The sequence below is a fragment of the Vulpes vulpes genome, chromosome 12, assembly GCF_048418805.1.
Source record: "Vulpes vulpes isolate BD-2025 chromosome 12, VulVul3, whole genome shotgun sequence".
Classification (NCBI taxonomy): Eukaryota; Metazoa; Chordata; class Mammalia; order Carnivora; family Canidae; genus Vulpes; species Vulpes vulpes.
Window position 1 is genome coordinate 130,209,927 of NC_132791.1, and position 16,076 is coordinate 130,226,002.

A 16,076-nucleotide genomic window follows, 5' to 3' on the forward strand; every position below is an offset into this window, starting at 1 on the left:
TCTCTGCCACCCTGTGTCCTCTACCTACCTGATGATGCTGAGCGAGCGAGGGAGGGAGGTGCTGGCGCGTGGCGGGGGGGGGCGGCAGGGGAGGATGAGGCTCAGAACATCCCAGGTGAGCTGCTAAAAGTCGCACAAGCAGGAAGTGGAAGAATTAAAGCTTGAGCCGAGTTAGTATCATTCCAAGTGCAGTATTCTTGCCCCTTTCAACACAAATGACCCCAACAATGATCCTGTTAATGTGATCAGTGTGTCAACCTCCATCCTGCTCACCAGCATTCACAAATGCACATGGACAGGAATCCTGCCTTTGTTCACGTGAACCCGATGAGCCACGTGCCCCTGGGCTTAGGGCACCCTGCCTCCTCTGCTGGGTCCCGGTCCCCATTAGCAAACTGACTCCTCCTCCCAGATCCCAGCACACGTTGATGCGTCCAGGCGGCTTCCCTGTGACCTACGTGCATCCCAGCTGGCTGAACACCAACCCCTCTTTCTTTAATGAAAGAGAAAACCGACTAAATTTTGCAATTAGTTTCATCTCTTTGAGCCTAAATAGCAAAACTGAGACATTAAAACACAACTTGCCATCTTTGCTGTGGGCAGCACTTCAGATCATTGGACAATGTTGCTGCCAGAGGGGCTTGGCGTTAGGGAAACGGATCCTGCCTTATCCGAAATTCCTGTTCTGTGGAGCAAAGCCTTCATTTTTAATACATCATTTGCTTTTTTTTTACCCCCTCTAGTAACTTGACTCAAAAGGCCAATAGCCCCCAAGTTCACACTAAGGTTTAAATGACTGGAGGTCGATCCTTTCCCTATAGGAGGTTTTCACAGGGGAGAGGGCCTGAGGGACCGCTGGGTTCCAGGCGTCAGCAGGGGTGAGACAGGGACACCAAGTGGGCACGTGGCAGCCAGGCATAAAGAAAACAGAAGCTGCAGGCACTGGAAACCCATGTGTCCCTCTCCACCCCTCGCTGGGGCTCCGGGAGCACGGGTGACCTGTAGTTTCAGTGTCTGAGGATAGCACGGGGGTTCCACAGGTCCAGACGCAGCCACACGCTCCCCTCAGGCAATCTGTGCCACCTGTCAGCATGCAAAGTGTCTGTGTGCCCAGGCCGCCCTCATGACCGAGGCTCATAGCCCTACTCTCCTTACCCATCTCATCGCTCCCTTGCCCCCTCACCTCTGGCAAGCCCTCGTCCTCCATATGTGAGTCTTGCTTGTTTTGATTTTTTGATTTTTTCGACTCTACACAAAAGTGAAGTCATGGTGTTCGCCTCTCTCTGTTGGACTGACGTCTCTTAATGCGAGGCCCTCCGCATCCAGCCACGTTGTCACAATAGCGAGGTCTCACTCTTGTTGTGGCTCTGTAGTATCCTTGTGCACACTCCATATCTTCCTTACCACCTCTGGATGGGTGCAGGTGGCTTCCAGCCCTCGCAGTAAACCCATGCTGCAGTAAACGTCTGCAAGTGTGGTCTTGTTGTTCCCCGTTGGTCAATACCCAGAAGTGGATTACTGGAGCACATGGTACTTCTGTTTTCATTCATTTCATTCATTCAGGTTATATTTAACACAGCATTACACAGACACCACCAGGTTTGGATCCTTGTCTAAATCACTTATATTACATTCAGGAGAAAGTACCGTCATGAACCTTGTGCATAAACCAATGTGTCATCTCCATAGGCTAGACCAATGTTAAGGCATTCTTATTCAGTAAAAAAAAGATTTTCTCACTAAAGACCTAATGTGGAGGAAGCCACAGCATGATTAAGTTGTGCCCCAAGGATGGTTGGCATGATCATGAACTCAGGACAGCTTGAACAGCCTGGGGGTGGGCAGCTTCCCTGTGCATACAAGGAATGCATTGTCACATCTCTGCATATCCACATTCTATTTCCCCTCCAAGGTCCAGCTCAATGTCGGCCTCCTCCATGTGGCCTTCCTTGATTGTGCCTCCCTCCACCATTGCTTTTTCCTCCACACCCCTGTAGCATCTCATCTACTGCTATTAGCTTATCTCTAATAAGCTAGTACCCATCACAGCACCTGGCACGTGGTAGGTGGCAGCAAATGTTTGTGTGAATGCAGGAATCTATGTCATGAATATTAATCTGCTGCCCAGATATGCTCTAACCCTAGACATGTTTTTTTGGGGATTTTTACAAAGCTTGTGAGAAACATTAGGAGGGACCTGAAGTCTTTACCATAGCATCTCAAACAAAAACATTATTTACATACTAACACATGTCCTGGATCACACACATTGATGCAAACATTTATACGCAAAATACCTGTCCTTGCAGAATATATAAATACACATAAGTGAGCACATACAAATATATACATCATGACCTCATCTCACACACATAGAGTCAGAATAGGTGAAACAGGTGACATGATTTTAGAACATGCCTCTGGGCCCCTGGCCTGTATGGTCACCTGGTCTGAAAACCCTCTCCCGAGGCCTTTTCCCCACCTCTCATTCCTCCTCTGTGAGCACCAGCCAGGGTCCCTGCTCCATAATGGGAGGGTTTAATGTGGCCAGATGGAGTAGCCATCAGCTCAGGCTCTCTGGGACCGAATCCTAGCCTCCCCCCACCACTCAGCATGTGACTTGCACAAATCCTCTTACTTCCCTGGATTTTATTTCATTTGCAAAATGCAGAAACACTAGCATCCTGCCATAATATATGTACAGCGTGGATGTTGGGGACATAATAAATAATAATTAATAATAAATAATAATAAATATTAGATTGTTATTATCAGTGTCAGCATTGCTGTCTTCGTCCTTCCTATTGCAGCCTGTGCAATCTGGATTTTCTCTACTACACTGATTACACAGTACATAGGTTTCTCTACTACACTGATGCCAAAACCACATCCTCCAGAAGCTGCCCTAGGACCCCTATGCAAACCCTGCATGGCGACCACAGTCCCAGGCACACGGTCCTCCCAGCAAGGGTGGCTGAGTACAGGGCTCCTCTAACCGGGCTCCGTGGTACCAGGATAATGATGCTAACCCAACAAGGTGCCTGCATGAGCTAATACAGCCTCTGCACCTTCCCACCCAGAAAATGCAAACCCACAGCCAAGTGCTGGTTATTACCCTCTGGAGCAATTCCCCAAGTCTTCTCTTACATCGGACAGCTTTGCAAGAGTAAATCTCTAACCAAAATCCTAAGAGCAAAGAATAGCAAATTGCACTATTTTTTTCTGTCGAAAGATCCCCCGCCCCCTGTTGAGGAATACTAAATCACATTAGAACGTCGCAACAGTGTCAGAGCGTAAATAACCTGCGTTACTTCACATTCCTGATGTGTGGCAATTGTTCAAGACATGGCTTTTATAAGGGGCCAGAAGAGAGAGCAGTGACACAGGACCCGGCAACCCTGAGGGACCCAGGAGAGGAAGGCCAGGATGGCAGCGTTTGCAGATAAGGCCACGTTGGACCTGAGGAAGCTCTCACTTCTGCTCCTGCTCTGCGTGCAGCTCTCACACACCTTTCCAGTCCAAGGGGAGTCCCCAGAAGAGAAGAGCACAAGAGTTGTTCAGGTAAACCCACCCGCCAGCAGGTGGTGGTTGACGTGCTGGTTCTTAGGAAACTGTGTGGGTTGATTCTTCTTTTTAGTTAAATCAGCCTGAAAGGAGTTATATGGATGTTTAGTTTGGGCTCGAACATCAGGAGTCCAGAGGGTTCCTCGCTGGGCTCTTTGAACTCTGGGAAGATACTGCTGTCGAGCTGCCCCCAGCCAGGGATCCCATTCAGAAGGAATGGTCTTAATTATAAAAGTAGGGGATTTTCTTTCTGACTCACCTGAGATTTTCCTCAGCCATTATAGGCACCCCAGTCACCATGTCTGGTGCCGTCTCTATGGACTTGTCTCTGAAGCCAGAAATCTCAGGTGGACCAGAGACCACAAGGACGGGAGATTAGAAGGAACTAGAAGTCAGTTTGTGGTGCAGTGAGATTTCCTACATCTGATTATGTATATAAACGTTTATGAAGCAAAACCAACGGTTACTTTCCATTGTAGGAAAGTCGGGCCAAATTTTGAAGAAGCACCAGAGAACACTGTCAGAGAATTTGTTGCGCACGATTTCCTTAGCTTTGCAGTTATAGAAAAGTAGTATTCTTTTTGTTTTTTTTCCTTTTCCTTTCTTCTTACACATCCCCTACAGTGATCTACCCCTGGGCTAGAGGCTGGAGCCCCGTGAGCCTTGACTCTGTGCATGACTGAGCATTTGAGTCGTTCTCATGGCATTCCTGGGATCAGCTGTTATTATTCCCACTTTAGAGACCAAAGTGAATCTTAAATCAGTTAAATGGCATGTCCAAAAATTCAGTCAATCTGTGGCAGAGCTGAGATTTGAACCCAAGCCTCTCTGAATCCAGTAAAAGCACAAAAGTGCTCTGTCTTGTGTCCCTTGCCAAGTGGAAGGTGTTCCTGGGCTGCTTAGGGTGAGAGAAGCCTCAGAACTGGTTTCCTCAGCAGCGTCAGTCCCTTCCAGAGGAGCTGTGGTGAGTAAATGGCTAATGTCAAGGATGGTGCTGTTACCCCAAACCCAGTTTGCAGTTCTTCTTGTGAAATTTACAGTTCTCATTTGAGAAGCACCAGGGAGGTCTGGGATCTGAGTTGTCATCTTGGCAATTTCCTTCCATCTGTGCACACCCGTGTCTTAGGATGATTACATCTTCTCCATAGTATTGGAAAGATAATTAAAAGAGAATTTTCATTGATGCAATTAATACCTCAAGAAATCAGTAGCCAGTGCTATTTATTTTTCATAAAAGGAACCAGTCCCCCGACTATGTACTAGCACTTTGCATGGGGACTTGGGCTTCATCCCTTATGAAATACCTGCTTTCATGTATAAACACTAACTGGAACACTGGATGTAGGGGGGGCCGTTCTGGCCCATCGTCCCTGTTCCCTCAAAGTCAACCCCCAAATCCATGTGTTTGCTCGTCTCTCAGGGTGTTAGTCTGTCAAAAGTCTGCAGTGACTTAGAGAGGATACAGAATGCCCAGAGAACTGCAGGAATGACCCAGCCAGTCCCCTCCCATATTTGTCTTTGCCCAGGACTACCTAGAAAAGTTCTACCAGTTACCCAGGAACAGATTCCGGTCTGAGAGGAAGAACAGCACCAGTGTGATTATGGAAAAGCTCAGAGAGATGCAGCGATTCTTTGGGTTGAACGAGACGGGGAAGCCCAATCAGGAGACCCTGGAGATGATGCAGAAGCCTCGCTGCGGAGTGCCCGACAGCGGTGATTTTATGTTAACCCCGGGGAACCCCAAGTGGAAACAAACTAACCTGACCTACAGGTGATGGCTCCTGGGACTCAGAATCTGATGGGGGTGTTTATGGAGCATGTGTGATGTGCCAGGCACGGTCCCAGGATGTGGGATGCAGGGGAGACAGGTGTCCCTGCCCTGAAGAGCCCAGAGTCTTGTGTGAAAGACCACAGACCCCACAGGCCTCCTCACCCTACAGCCTGATATTCTTGTCCTTCTCCAGCAATCTCAAAAGGATGATGGCAACATTAGGCTGCCTCTCTATGAATTCCATTTAGGACTCAAACGAGGCTCGCTCATTGCTGAAGAGACTATAGCCCCACCTCCCTGCATCTTGATGATGACAGTAATGATCCCCAGTATCTGTTCAATACTCTGATTTGCCCAGTACTGAGCTGCACGCTTCACACATACTTAATCCCCACAACCACCCTATGAGAAGGCTACTATTTTATGATCATCTTATGAATAAAGAAATGTTTTAGATTTAAAGATAAGGAGTGAGCTGCCCAGAAGCCACATATGTCTGCAGCCCTGAGTCCTGCAACTGCTCGCAGACCCTCTCCAGGGGCAGCTCGTCATAGACCACTCACTCCTAAATGGAGAAGCTTGGTCTGCTGATGGGCGGCTCTTCTAAACCATAATGAATCCTTCTCCCATTTTCTCATTTGAAGGATTATTAAGTACACCCCACAGTTGTCAGAGGCCAGTGTGGAGACAGCTATTCAGAAAGCCTTTCAAGTATGGAGTAATGTATCACCCCTGACCTTCACCAAGGTCTCACAGGGAGAAGCGGACATCAGGATCACTTTCGTCCAAGGAGGTGGGCTTGCAGCTGTGGTGCTCATACTTGCTTTCCCTGGCTGAGCTGAGACTCCACAGGCACCCCATGCAGACTGCTCTATTTCAGATCATGGTGACAATTCGCCATTTGACGGACCCAATGGAATCCTCGCTCATGCCTTTCAGCCGGGCCAAGGTATTGGAGGAGATGTTCACTTTGATGCAGAAGAAACATGGACCGAAAATTCTAACAGTAAGTCAACCAAAGTCGTGTCAACAGGCAGCTTCTAAATATGTGTTTCTCACATAAGAAACTCCCCTTGGACACACACACCCAAATTCTGCTAACATTTCAAACTCACACAAGCTGACCACTTTAAATTTTTGCTACCTCATAATACTAAGTCAATTCAGGTTTCAAAAAGTCCTAAGGCTAATTACTGACCGTGTTTGCCTAGGGCAGAAATCAGAAATCTACAGACTATGGCTAAATCCTGCCTGGTCCTGTTTGTATACATAAAGTTTTATTGAAACAGCCACCTTTACTTGCTTATGTATTGTCTATGGCTATTCTCATGGTACAACAGCAGAGCTAAGTACCTGCTATGGAAACCACATGGCTCACGAAGCCTGAACTACTTACCATCTAAACCTTCACAGAAGAAGTTTGCTGACCACTACTTTAGGGTATGTTTTTTTTTTTTAATATTCTGAAATTTCATGATGTATGGAGAAGGTCCTTATTTTTGAAAATTCAGAAATAATCAGGTTCATTTAGAAAACTATTCCACTTAGAAAACAGTCACCGTCCTTTTGGTCGAGTTATTTCATCTTCAGGGAGCTCTTTCTCGGTGGTTGCTCTTATGGGACAAACCACCCCTTTCAGGAGAAGACCTGAAGGGAAGAAATAGGGATGAGTAAGGAATATCCAGGCCAGGTGGAACTTCACAAGGCCACTTGGCAGCAATATGCCACAGAACACTGTAGAAAACAAGAAAGGAAACTTTCATCTTTGCTTGGGATCGGCTCCTCTCACCATTTTCTCAACATATACATTGTGTTTATTTCACCCAAGTCCCTGTACTGGGAGCTGTGTGAACCCAAAGATAAATAGCTCTCTCCACTACTTTGGATCTCTGTTGCCCTCCCCACTGATCCATGTGGTTGTCACCTCTTACTTGAACTAAATGATCCAAATTCCCACCTGGACTGTCAACCTCCAATCTCTCCTACCTTGAAGTTTTCCCAGCATGCCAGCAAAATTTACATTTGGAAAGTCCATCTCAGATTATGTTACCCTCCTGCTTAAAGTCCAGGTGTTACATTTCTGGACCACGTAACACTCAAATTCCTCTCCTTGGCATTCAAGGCTCTTGTTCGTTTGCAAACTTGTCTTTAACACCTGTCTTCCTGTTTCACACGCAGAAGCCACATTGCACATTCACTGTTCCTACATCACACCATGCATTCCCAACCTCCCTATATTTGCTCACGTTACACCCCAAGTTCCTCCTTTCAAAATCTCTTTCTCTGCTCTATGCTTCCCTGTCTTGAGTTCCAGCAGAAATGGGGACTTTCTCCTCAGAATGCCAACAGCCTTTGTTTCTCTTTCTCTAACTGCTCTCCTCATTGTGCTGTACCATTCACGTTGTTGGCGTACATCTCCCTCTCTCAACTGTGCTTCATGACAGAACGCCCAGAGCCCCTCACAACCTACTCCAGGCCCTCAAAAATGTCTTCTGAGATGTATTCAGGAATGCAAAAAATGCAAGGATGTGATGATCAAGAGAAAGGGTCTAGGAGCATGGATAGAATTTCATGAGGCTAATTATAAATAGGAAGTTGAATGCTCTCATCTGAGCACAGGTCATGCCATCAACCTGGATTTGACCTCAGCTGTACCACTTATCAGTTGTAAGACCTTTAAAGAAGTATCCAAAACCCATGGGCTTCAGTTCCTTTACTGTAAAAATATTTCTAAGGATACTTCACACCAATGTTGTGAGGACTGAATAATATTACACTTCCCAGCATATAGAAAGTACTCTTTTTTGTTAAGGGGGCATGTAAGAAAATGCATGGTGTGTTTATGGGATGACCAGAATGAGGCAAGTCAAGCCCTCAGGTGTCTGCTGGGCAAGGGAAGGTCCTTGGACTTGGCCAAGTTGTAAGGGCTCCATCTGACAGAAGTGTGAGCCTGGGAAGGGGGTTCCCAGCTGGGAAAAGCACTGCTCCCGGAAGTTAAAGATGGCAGAAGGAGCAGGTTTTTGTCTTTCAAACAAGGGGGAAGGTGGAGAGTCCTTGAAGCTGCTTTGAGAACTCAGAATCAAGAAGGAGCTGGTGCTGGCTAATGGGTGACCAGGGAGGGAAAGCAAGTCCATTTGCATCTGAGGCTACGCACAGCCTGGCATGTTTCTTCTCTAACTACCTGTGTGCTGAGGCTCTACTCAAGGGGCTGAGGGCCTGGGAGGCTGGAGAGGGCTGTGGGGCATCCCAAGACCATGGCAGCCTTGTCATCCCTCCTCTCAGCCTCAGGTCCACACCCAGGGAAGGGAAAATGAAAAAGACAGGTGTGGAAAATGTGGTTTCTCCAGCACTGTTGGCTTGCAAGCTGCAGTCCTTGAGGTTCCACTGTCTCCATCCTTGGATCCACTTGAAGCCACTCACCATGCATGCTTGTGTTTCAGATTACAATTTGTTTCTTGTTGCTGCCCATGAAATTGGCCATTCCTTGGGGCTCTCTCATTCCACTGACCCTGGTGCCTTGATGTATCCCAACTATGTTTTCCACGACCCCAGCACCTACACACTCCCTCAAGATGACATCAATGGCATTCAGACCATCTACGGTAAGAGTGTGGGAAGAACCTTGAGTACATGGTGAGGTGTGGGCATATCTGGGATGTTCTTTGCAGTCTTGTCCATGGTAGTGGAAGTTGGAGGGTACCCAGGGGTCTGTCTGGGGTCTGTCAAAGGTGGCAGGTGCACACCACAGAGTAACACTCAGTGGGGACACCACTGAATTAGATGTACAGGTGACAACCACATAGAATAGAAGGGTCTTTAAAACATTCTGCTTCGTAGAAAAGAAACAAGATAATGATACATATTATACTGTGTTTAAATTACACAGTATTTGATTCCACAAATATCAGATGCATGTAGGCAAAGCAAGGCATGTCAAGAAACATGCTAAGCAGAAGATAATTGCAGGTAATAGAACTGTTGTCTGTAGAGGAGGGAGGGGGGTGGGAATAGAGGATGCAGGAATAGAACGTTTCTTAAAGATGTGGCTTATGCTCTTCAGGGAGGGAGATGGAGGCCTCGGCTCTGAGACAAGTAGGGACCATCATGTGTCCCCTCCCCCTGCCCTCCTGGCCCCAAAGGCCATAAGAACAGGGCACCCAAGAGAAGGTTGGAGCGTCTCTAAGTCCCTGTGGAGGGAGGAGAATGGGGAGAGCACCACAGAACCAAGCATAGCAGCACAACAACTCGGGGCTTCCTTATGACGATAGAACTTTCCAGAACAATGAGACTTACAGTAGCTTCCTCTCTTTCTTGACTCCTTTCACCCTGAAAAAACCTCCTTCCTTTTCCCTCCACATTTTACATTCTCTTAACTATTAGCCTAGCCATTCATTCAACAATGAAAAAACACATGAAGATGCAAATACCTACAGGAAAAAAAAATTGCTAACATTTGGCTTAGATTTATGCTATAGGACAAAAGACGAACATTGGTTCCTTTCCTGAAGTTGGGTGTTGGTGAGACAGCTGGGAGTGGATACCAAGGGACAGAAATCCAGGAGGAACCAAGAAACGGGACAGGACAGAATTAGGATTTTAAAGTACAGGGAGGGGAGGAGGATGCACAGAATTCAAATTATTTTCCTTCACAACATAGCCTGCACTTATCTCCAGAAATCACCTCTCTTCTTTGAAATGATAATAATGAGGTTAAGAGAGTTCTAAAGCCTTGTGGGATCGTCTGATAGGAATTTTCATCTTGTGAAAACCCTTCCCCTTCCTGGAAGAGCCCAGGTACTCCAGGAGTCACACTAGACTTAACCTTATAAAAAGATTTTCTTTCTTTTCTTTCCTTTCTTCTCTTTTCTTTTTTCTTTTTTTTTTTTTTTTTGAGGTCCTTCAAGCAACCCTGTCCAACCAACTGGACCAAGCACACCCACAACTTGTGACCCCAGACTGACATTTGATGCTATCGCCACACTCCGTGGAGAAATACTATTCTTTAAAGACAAGTATAAGATTGAACTATTTCTTCCTTTATCTTAATTTACTGGCATAACTTAGAACTGGATTCTAATCAAACCCCATATTACACATCACTCAGCTTTTCCTTCAAATTCTGGGCTTGTGCACCTCATTGCAATAGATTGTGTTTTCTGGGTAACTCAAAACATCCAGGAAAATTTAAAAAAAAAACAAAAAAACCTCAAACACACATAAACATTCAGATGTAAGTGATAGCATAACAGACATGGGTCCAGCTGCTCGAGAATGCCACACACGGGTTTCCCGGACACAGAAACATCATCCAGTCCCACCCACATTCAGTCCAGTAAAAGAGACTATCCTGGGATAAGCTGCGGTGAGGGGGGTGAGTCATTTCACTGGTTGGATTTTTCAATTTTCCATTGGCCACTTGTGATTGTGTGATCGGGGCCAGATTTACTCCTATTGCTTTTGCTGGAATATTCTAAAAGTCTCAGCATTTTGTAGGAACACCAGTGAGACTTGTCAGGGCGTGAGGAGGACAGGACAGACATAATCACAGAAGGTCACTCCTAGGACCTCCTCTAAAAACTGCCAAGTACCCAGCTTCACCATAGAGCCCTGGCTGCATGTTGGCTATGATGCTCACAAGCGGTTTGGTGGCATTGTCCCACCGTCCTGGGGGTCTGGCCGGGTGGGCAGTGGCGCAGCACCTGGAGGGGCCGCCCACTCACGTGTCCTGTGTGCCCTCCTCCCTTTTGCTCTGCTAGGTACTTCTGGAGGAGGCACCCACAGCTGCCAAGAGTGGACCTCAACTTCATCTCTCTGTTCTGGCCATCCTTGCCTGACGGTATACAGGCGGCCTATGAGGATGTGGACAAGGACCTCGTTTTCCTGTTTAAAGGTAATTGCCTATGGTTCTCCCCCTGAAGCAAGAGGGAGACTTCCAGAGTGAGGGGAGGTGAGCCAAGGGGAGCATGTTAGTGCTGGCTGGACGCGGTCAGGAGAGCGGGCTTGGTGGGGTCCCCGCCACTCTCTGCCATGTTAACTTGAGCAGCTCTTCCCTCCTCAGCCCTGTTGGCCCATCTACAGAATGAGAACACCTGTAGTGTTCCTCCACCCAGGTATGACAGCCTATGAGTCCCCAAAGCTGGAATATCGTCTCTGCATAGGAGGTTCACAACATGAGATAGTCCCCCAGCTGTGGGGCCGGACATGCCTGGCTAAGAAGCGGGACTTGTTCAGGTGCTGGGACCGTGAGAGCTCTTCCAGCCCATGAACTGAACTTGACCACCATGGTCTTTTAAAGGCTCTTGTTCCATTGTTGTTTCTGTGGTGAATTTACGCAAAGACTAAGAAGTGGTAGCATATCATGTCATAGGAACAGAAGAACCGTATCTGATCTGTGACCTGACTCCTTGGCAGGCAGACAGTACTGGGCTCTGAGTGGCTATGATATCAAGCAAGGTTATCCCAAGGATATCTCAGACTACGGCTTCCCAAGCAGCGTCCAAGCCATCGATGCAGCTGTTTACTACAGGAGAAAAACCTACTTCTTTGTAAATGACCAAGTCTGGAGGTAAGGCAAACTACTATTTCAGCTGGAGATCGAAATGTATCTACAGACCACCAACACCCTGCCATGCGATGGCTTTAAGATACTCAGGAGATCTTTGGTGGGCATTCTTCTTGGCAAAATGCTCAGTGTTGCCATGGATTTTGAAAGTGTAATTTTATAAAATTTAAAAGCCTTCCCAATGGTACTGACAATTCTATGTCAGGAAATAGAACAAATCTTAATAACACACCGGGATGAAATGCAAAGAAAGTTAGGATTGAATTCTAACACACTCAAGAAAATGCTATTCAGGTAGTTTACAGAATGTGGTGCCACATGGAACTTATCTCACTATTCAGAGAGGGTGGGGGGCAGAGGGGAAGGGAGAGAGACTGACTATGCGCCCATTAAGGAAATCCTCAGAAAATGGAAACCCTTCCTTTGGAAAACAATTTGTGCTACCCATCAGATGCCTGTTTTAGTGTTGATGCTACCCACATATTTTATAAATAGAACATACCCTTAGGTAGAGAAGTTCACCATCCTTAGGCCCAGGAAATAAGACATTATGAAGACTGAATGAGGAAGTAGGTGTGAAGACACTTTGTAGAGTATTTGCACTTTAAAGAAAACCATTGTCGCTATATACTATACTGGTTTTACAACATGGGACATTATTTTTTCATCAGATATGATAACCAAAGACAGTCCATGGAACCAGGTTACCCCAAAAGCATAGCAAGTATCTTTCCAGGAATAGAAAGCACAGTTGATGCAGTTTTCCAGCAGAATCGTGAGTAGAAAAAAAACTAATAATAAATTTGTTTACATTTTTAAAATAGCACATTTGCATTTAAATGTTTTATTGGAACAGGCATGGGGTGTCGTCAGTTGAAAAATATCTGAGATTTACCAGCTAATTGAATACATTATTTATTTTTTTTTTTCACAGACGTCTTCCTTTTCTTCAGTGGACCAAGATATTATGCATTTGATCTTGGTGCTCACGAGGTTATTAGGGTTGATAGAACCAACAGATGGCTCAACTGTAGATAAAGCTGAAGCAGAGTCACACATGTTGCATCCACTTTCTGCATGTGGAAGGAAAGCCTAGTTTGCATATCCATTTTCTTCTCTCCTGTTTATACTTTTCTCAACAATAAGTAATGTCATTTGCTCTCACTGTCTTCATTGGACCTGCCGTCAGTGAAAATACATTTGGAGCGTCCCATTGTCTCCAGGGCTGATTGAGTTCCTACGGATTCCATCTCAAGAGAGGAAATGAAGCCTTCCTTGTCACCTGACTATTCACTATTTCTTCACTTGCTTACCTAGCTTCTAAAATGCTCATCTATACCTAAGTCTTAAACATATCTTAAGCAAATCTGCTACATACAATTCAGCACTGGTTTTGGTGAGACTTAGAGACCATAAACAACATCAACAGCACCTCTTGCCTTTACCGAAAATGTGGTGCTATTTTCCACTCTTGGAAAAAAAATATTGTTGAGCTATGTTGTGCCTTGAATTGAATCCCACCAAGAAAGGTTGAGGTCCTAATCCTAGGTACTATGAATATACTCAATTTGGAAGTAGAGTCTTTGAAGATGCAATTAGTTAAAATGAGGTTCTACTGCAGGGTGGATGTAGGGACCAATGTCCTGGTAAGAAGAAGAACAACACAGACATGTAGTGGACATGTCTTTGTCCATGGGAATGATGGACAGACATGGGAATGATGCAACCACAAGCCAAGAATGGCCAGCAAGCACCAGAAGCTAGAGAGGCAAGGAAGGTTCTTTCCTAGAACCTTCAGAGAAAAGAATTTTATCCTCCCAATGCCTTGGTTTTAGAATTGGGGCTTCCAGAACTGAGATAGAATAAACTGGGTTCTTTAAGCCACCAAGTCTATGATACTTCCTTATGGCAGCCCTTCCTTACAGTAGCCGGACATCTACCGGCTAATACAATATGTCTGCACTTAAGAAAACCAACACCAAATGACAAAATTGAACCCTCAATAAAGAGTATTGTCATCTTCCCCGAAAAGGGGCAAAAAGAGGAGGTACCACTTTCTCTTCTGTCTCTTCCCTGCTCTGTCCTCTTAGAGTCCAAGCAAATGTGTTGGTGTTTGGATCTGTTCCTTATTTCTTCTTTTCCAGGAATACTCAGGTGGGCACACTCTACTCATAAGTGGAATTTACCACAAAAACAGTGCTGGGCACAAAATTCAATGAATCTCATTAAACTAAATAAACTAAGCTGAGATGTATACATTTGATAGTGGTTCTTTTCTGTCAGGAACCATAGGATTCTGAGACCATAATGACTAATACAAACATCAAAATCATTATAATGTCATATTTGCAGTTATTAGAATATAATGCAGCTTATTATACATTAAATTAATTTTAAGATATATTTATTACTAACACATTCTATCTTCTTTTTCTGTTAGTTTTTAAATCTCACAGGTAATTAATTTAGTAATTTGGTACCTTACTTTGGTTCAAAATTTATTAAATAAGTTCAAAATAAATAAATGACTGGCTTGTGATCTATAATTTCTTAAGACATCACCACATATTTCATACAAAGTATAAAAACAAAGAGCAAGTTTCAGTATATTTGCAACCATTTATTTTCTTGTCAGAATTATAACGTTGACATGAATTTTTAGGTACTATTTCCACTTATAAAATATTTTATAAATATTCAACTTCCTTTACAGATTCCTCAAATATGTTAGCATATTTTTTCTCAACTTATTTTATGAGGATATGATATACTATCATTTCATTCATTCATTCATTTATTCAACAATAAATAATCACCTACCTTTCTCAGGTACTGTGCTAAGGAAAGTGAGAGATAAAAGTAATTCATTGCATCAGTCTAACAAGTGCAAAAGAATGTAAGAAAGGGGTATTTCATTTTTAACATTAGAGTCAATTTCAGACTATCATAATTTCAGAGACTTCTTATGTCCATTTTTACAAGCATAAAGATGGGAGATTCAGAACACCTGCTAGGTGTGCTAGCTAGTTATGCTAGGTTCTTGTCCCAAACCTCATCTATATACACATTTTTGAGATGAGAACTGAGTTCTTATTATTTCTTTAACTGTATTTCAGAGTCCTAGGATGTGAACACCAATGTGAAGTGAAACAAAGAATTAAAAAATTACTCCTTTTTTTTAAAGTTATCTTCTTAATGATATGCGGTATTTTCTGGCCATTACACTGAGGTTTTATATGAATACAAGAGCTCCAAGGATCTAGGATTAGAACTTAAATAATGAGATTATTTTTATCTTGGGTTAAATTTCTTTGAAAGCAAAGCCTAAGTCCAGCCCTTGGTGCAGTTATTTGACATGTTCCCGGGAAGCAAGAGTGGGGAGGCAGACAGAATGAGTTAGAGGGGAGAAAAGTCAATACAAGGGCACTGTTGAGGCTTCTACAATGGGCAACCAGGGCTCGATGTCAGTTGCACCTCCTGAGAAGCCTACCCAACACTGTTCAATTGTTCAGATCTGGAAGGGATGGGAGGCTGACGCATTCAACCTTCAGTTCCCTCCTGCATAGATTGGCTCTAGGATAATGTGCTGGGATGGAAACAGAAAGCCAGAGGCATCTCCTACATTTTCCATGATGGGAGATTCAAATAATTGGAAATTGGAGAAGTCTTCTCTGGAGAAATTTAACAGCCCAAGAAAGAAGATTTATAGATACTGACAGGGTAGAAATGTCAACATGGCAGAGGTCACTAATGGCCTCATTAACACCTTCCCCCCCGCCTTTGGTGGATAAGACCCCAATTTCATTTGAGGTAGTAATACATCCAGCCAAAAGAATACATTTTGTGGTTTTTCTTATAGCTAGATGTGGCCAATGTTTAATTTCTTGCCAAAACGCATACAGACTATTATGTGGGCCTCTGGAAAGAGACTGGGAATTTCCTTTCTCTGCCATCCTCCTTTCTGCTGCCTGTAATGCTGATGCAACCATCAGAGCCTGAGCAGCCACTTGGAGACCATGAGGCATTGCACTGAGAAACCCTTGCAGCCAGGTGGATGTTACCTGCATCCTCAGGGGTGGGGAGTTGCCATACAAGCCCTGGGTTTCAATCTGTGCTTCCAAATGTGAGGGAGAAATAAGCTTTAATTTTATAAATCAATTATCAATTATTTTGAATACT

General features: G+C 44.6%; 1 protein-coding gene across 1 annotated transcript; it reads left to right on the forward strand.

Moving 5' to 3' along the window:
• Positions 1-3,399: 3,399 nt before the first annotated feature.
• On the forward strand, positions 3,400-14,151 carry MMP8 (matrix metallopeptidase 8). The gene is made up of 10 exons (XM_026006706.2): positions 3,400-3,561; positions 5,091-5,335; positions 5,980-6,128; positions 6,216-6,341; positions 8,776-8,937; positions 10,230-10,347; positions 11,092-11,225; positions 11,747-11,900; positions 12,569-12,672; positions 12,832-14,151. Exons 1-10 carry the CDS (start codon positions 3,427-3,429, stop codon positions 12,933-12,935), a joined length of 1,431 nt encoding a protein of 476 aa, XP_025862491.2. The 5' UTR covers positions 3,400-3,426; the 3' UTR covers positions 12,936-14,151.
• The last annotated feature ends 1,925 nt before the right edge of the window (positions 14,152-16,076 follow it).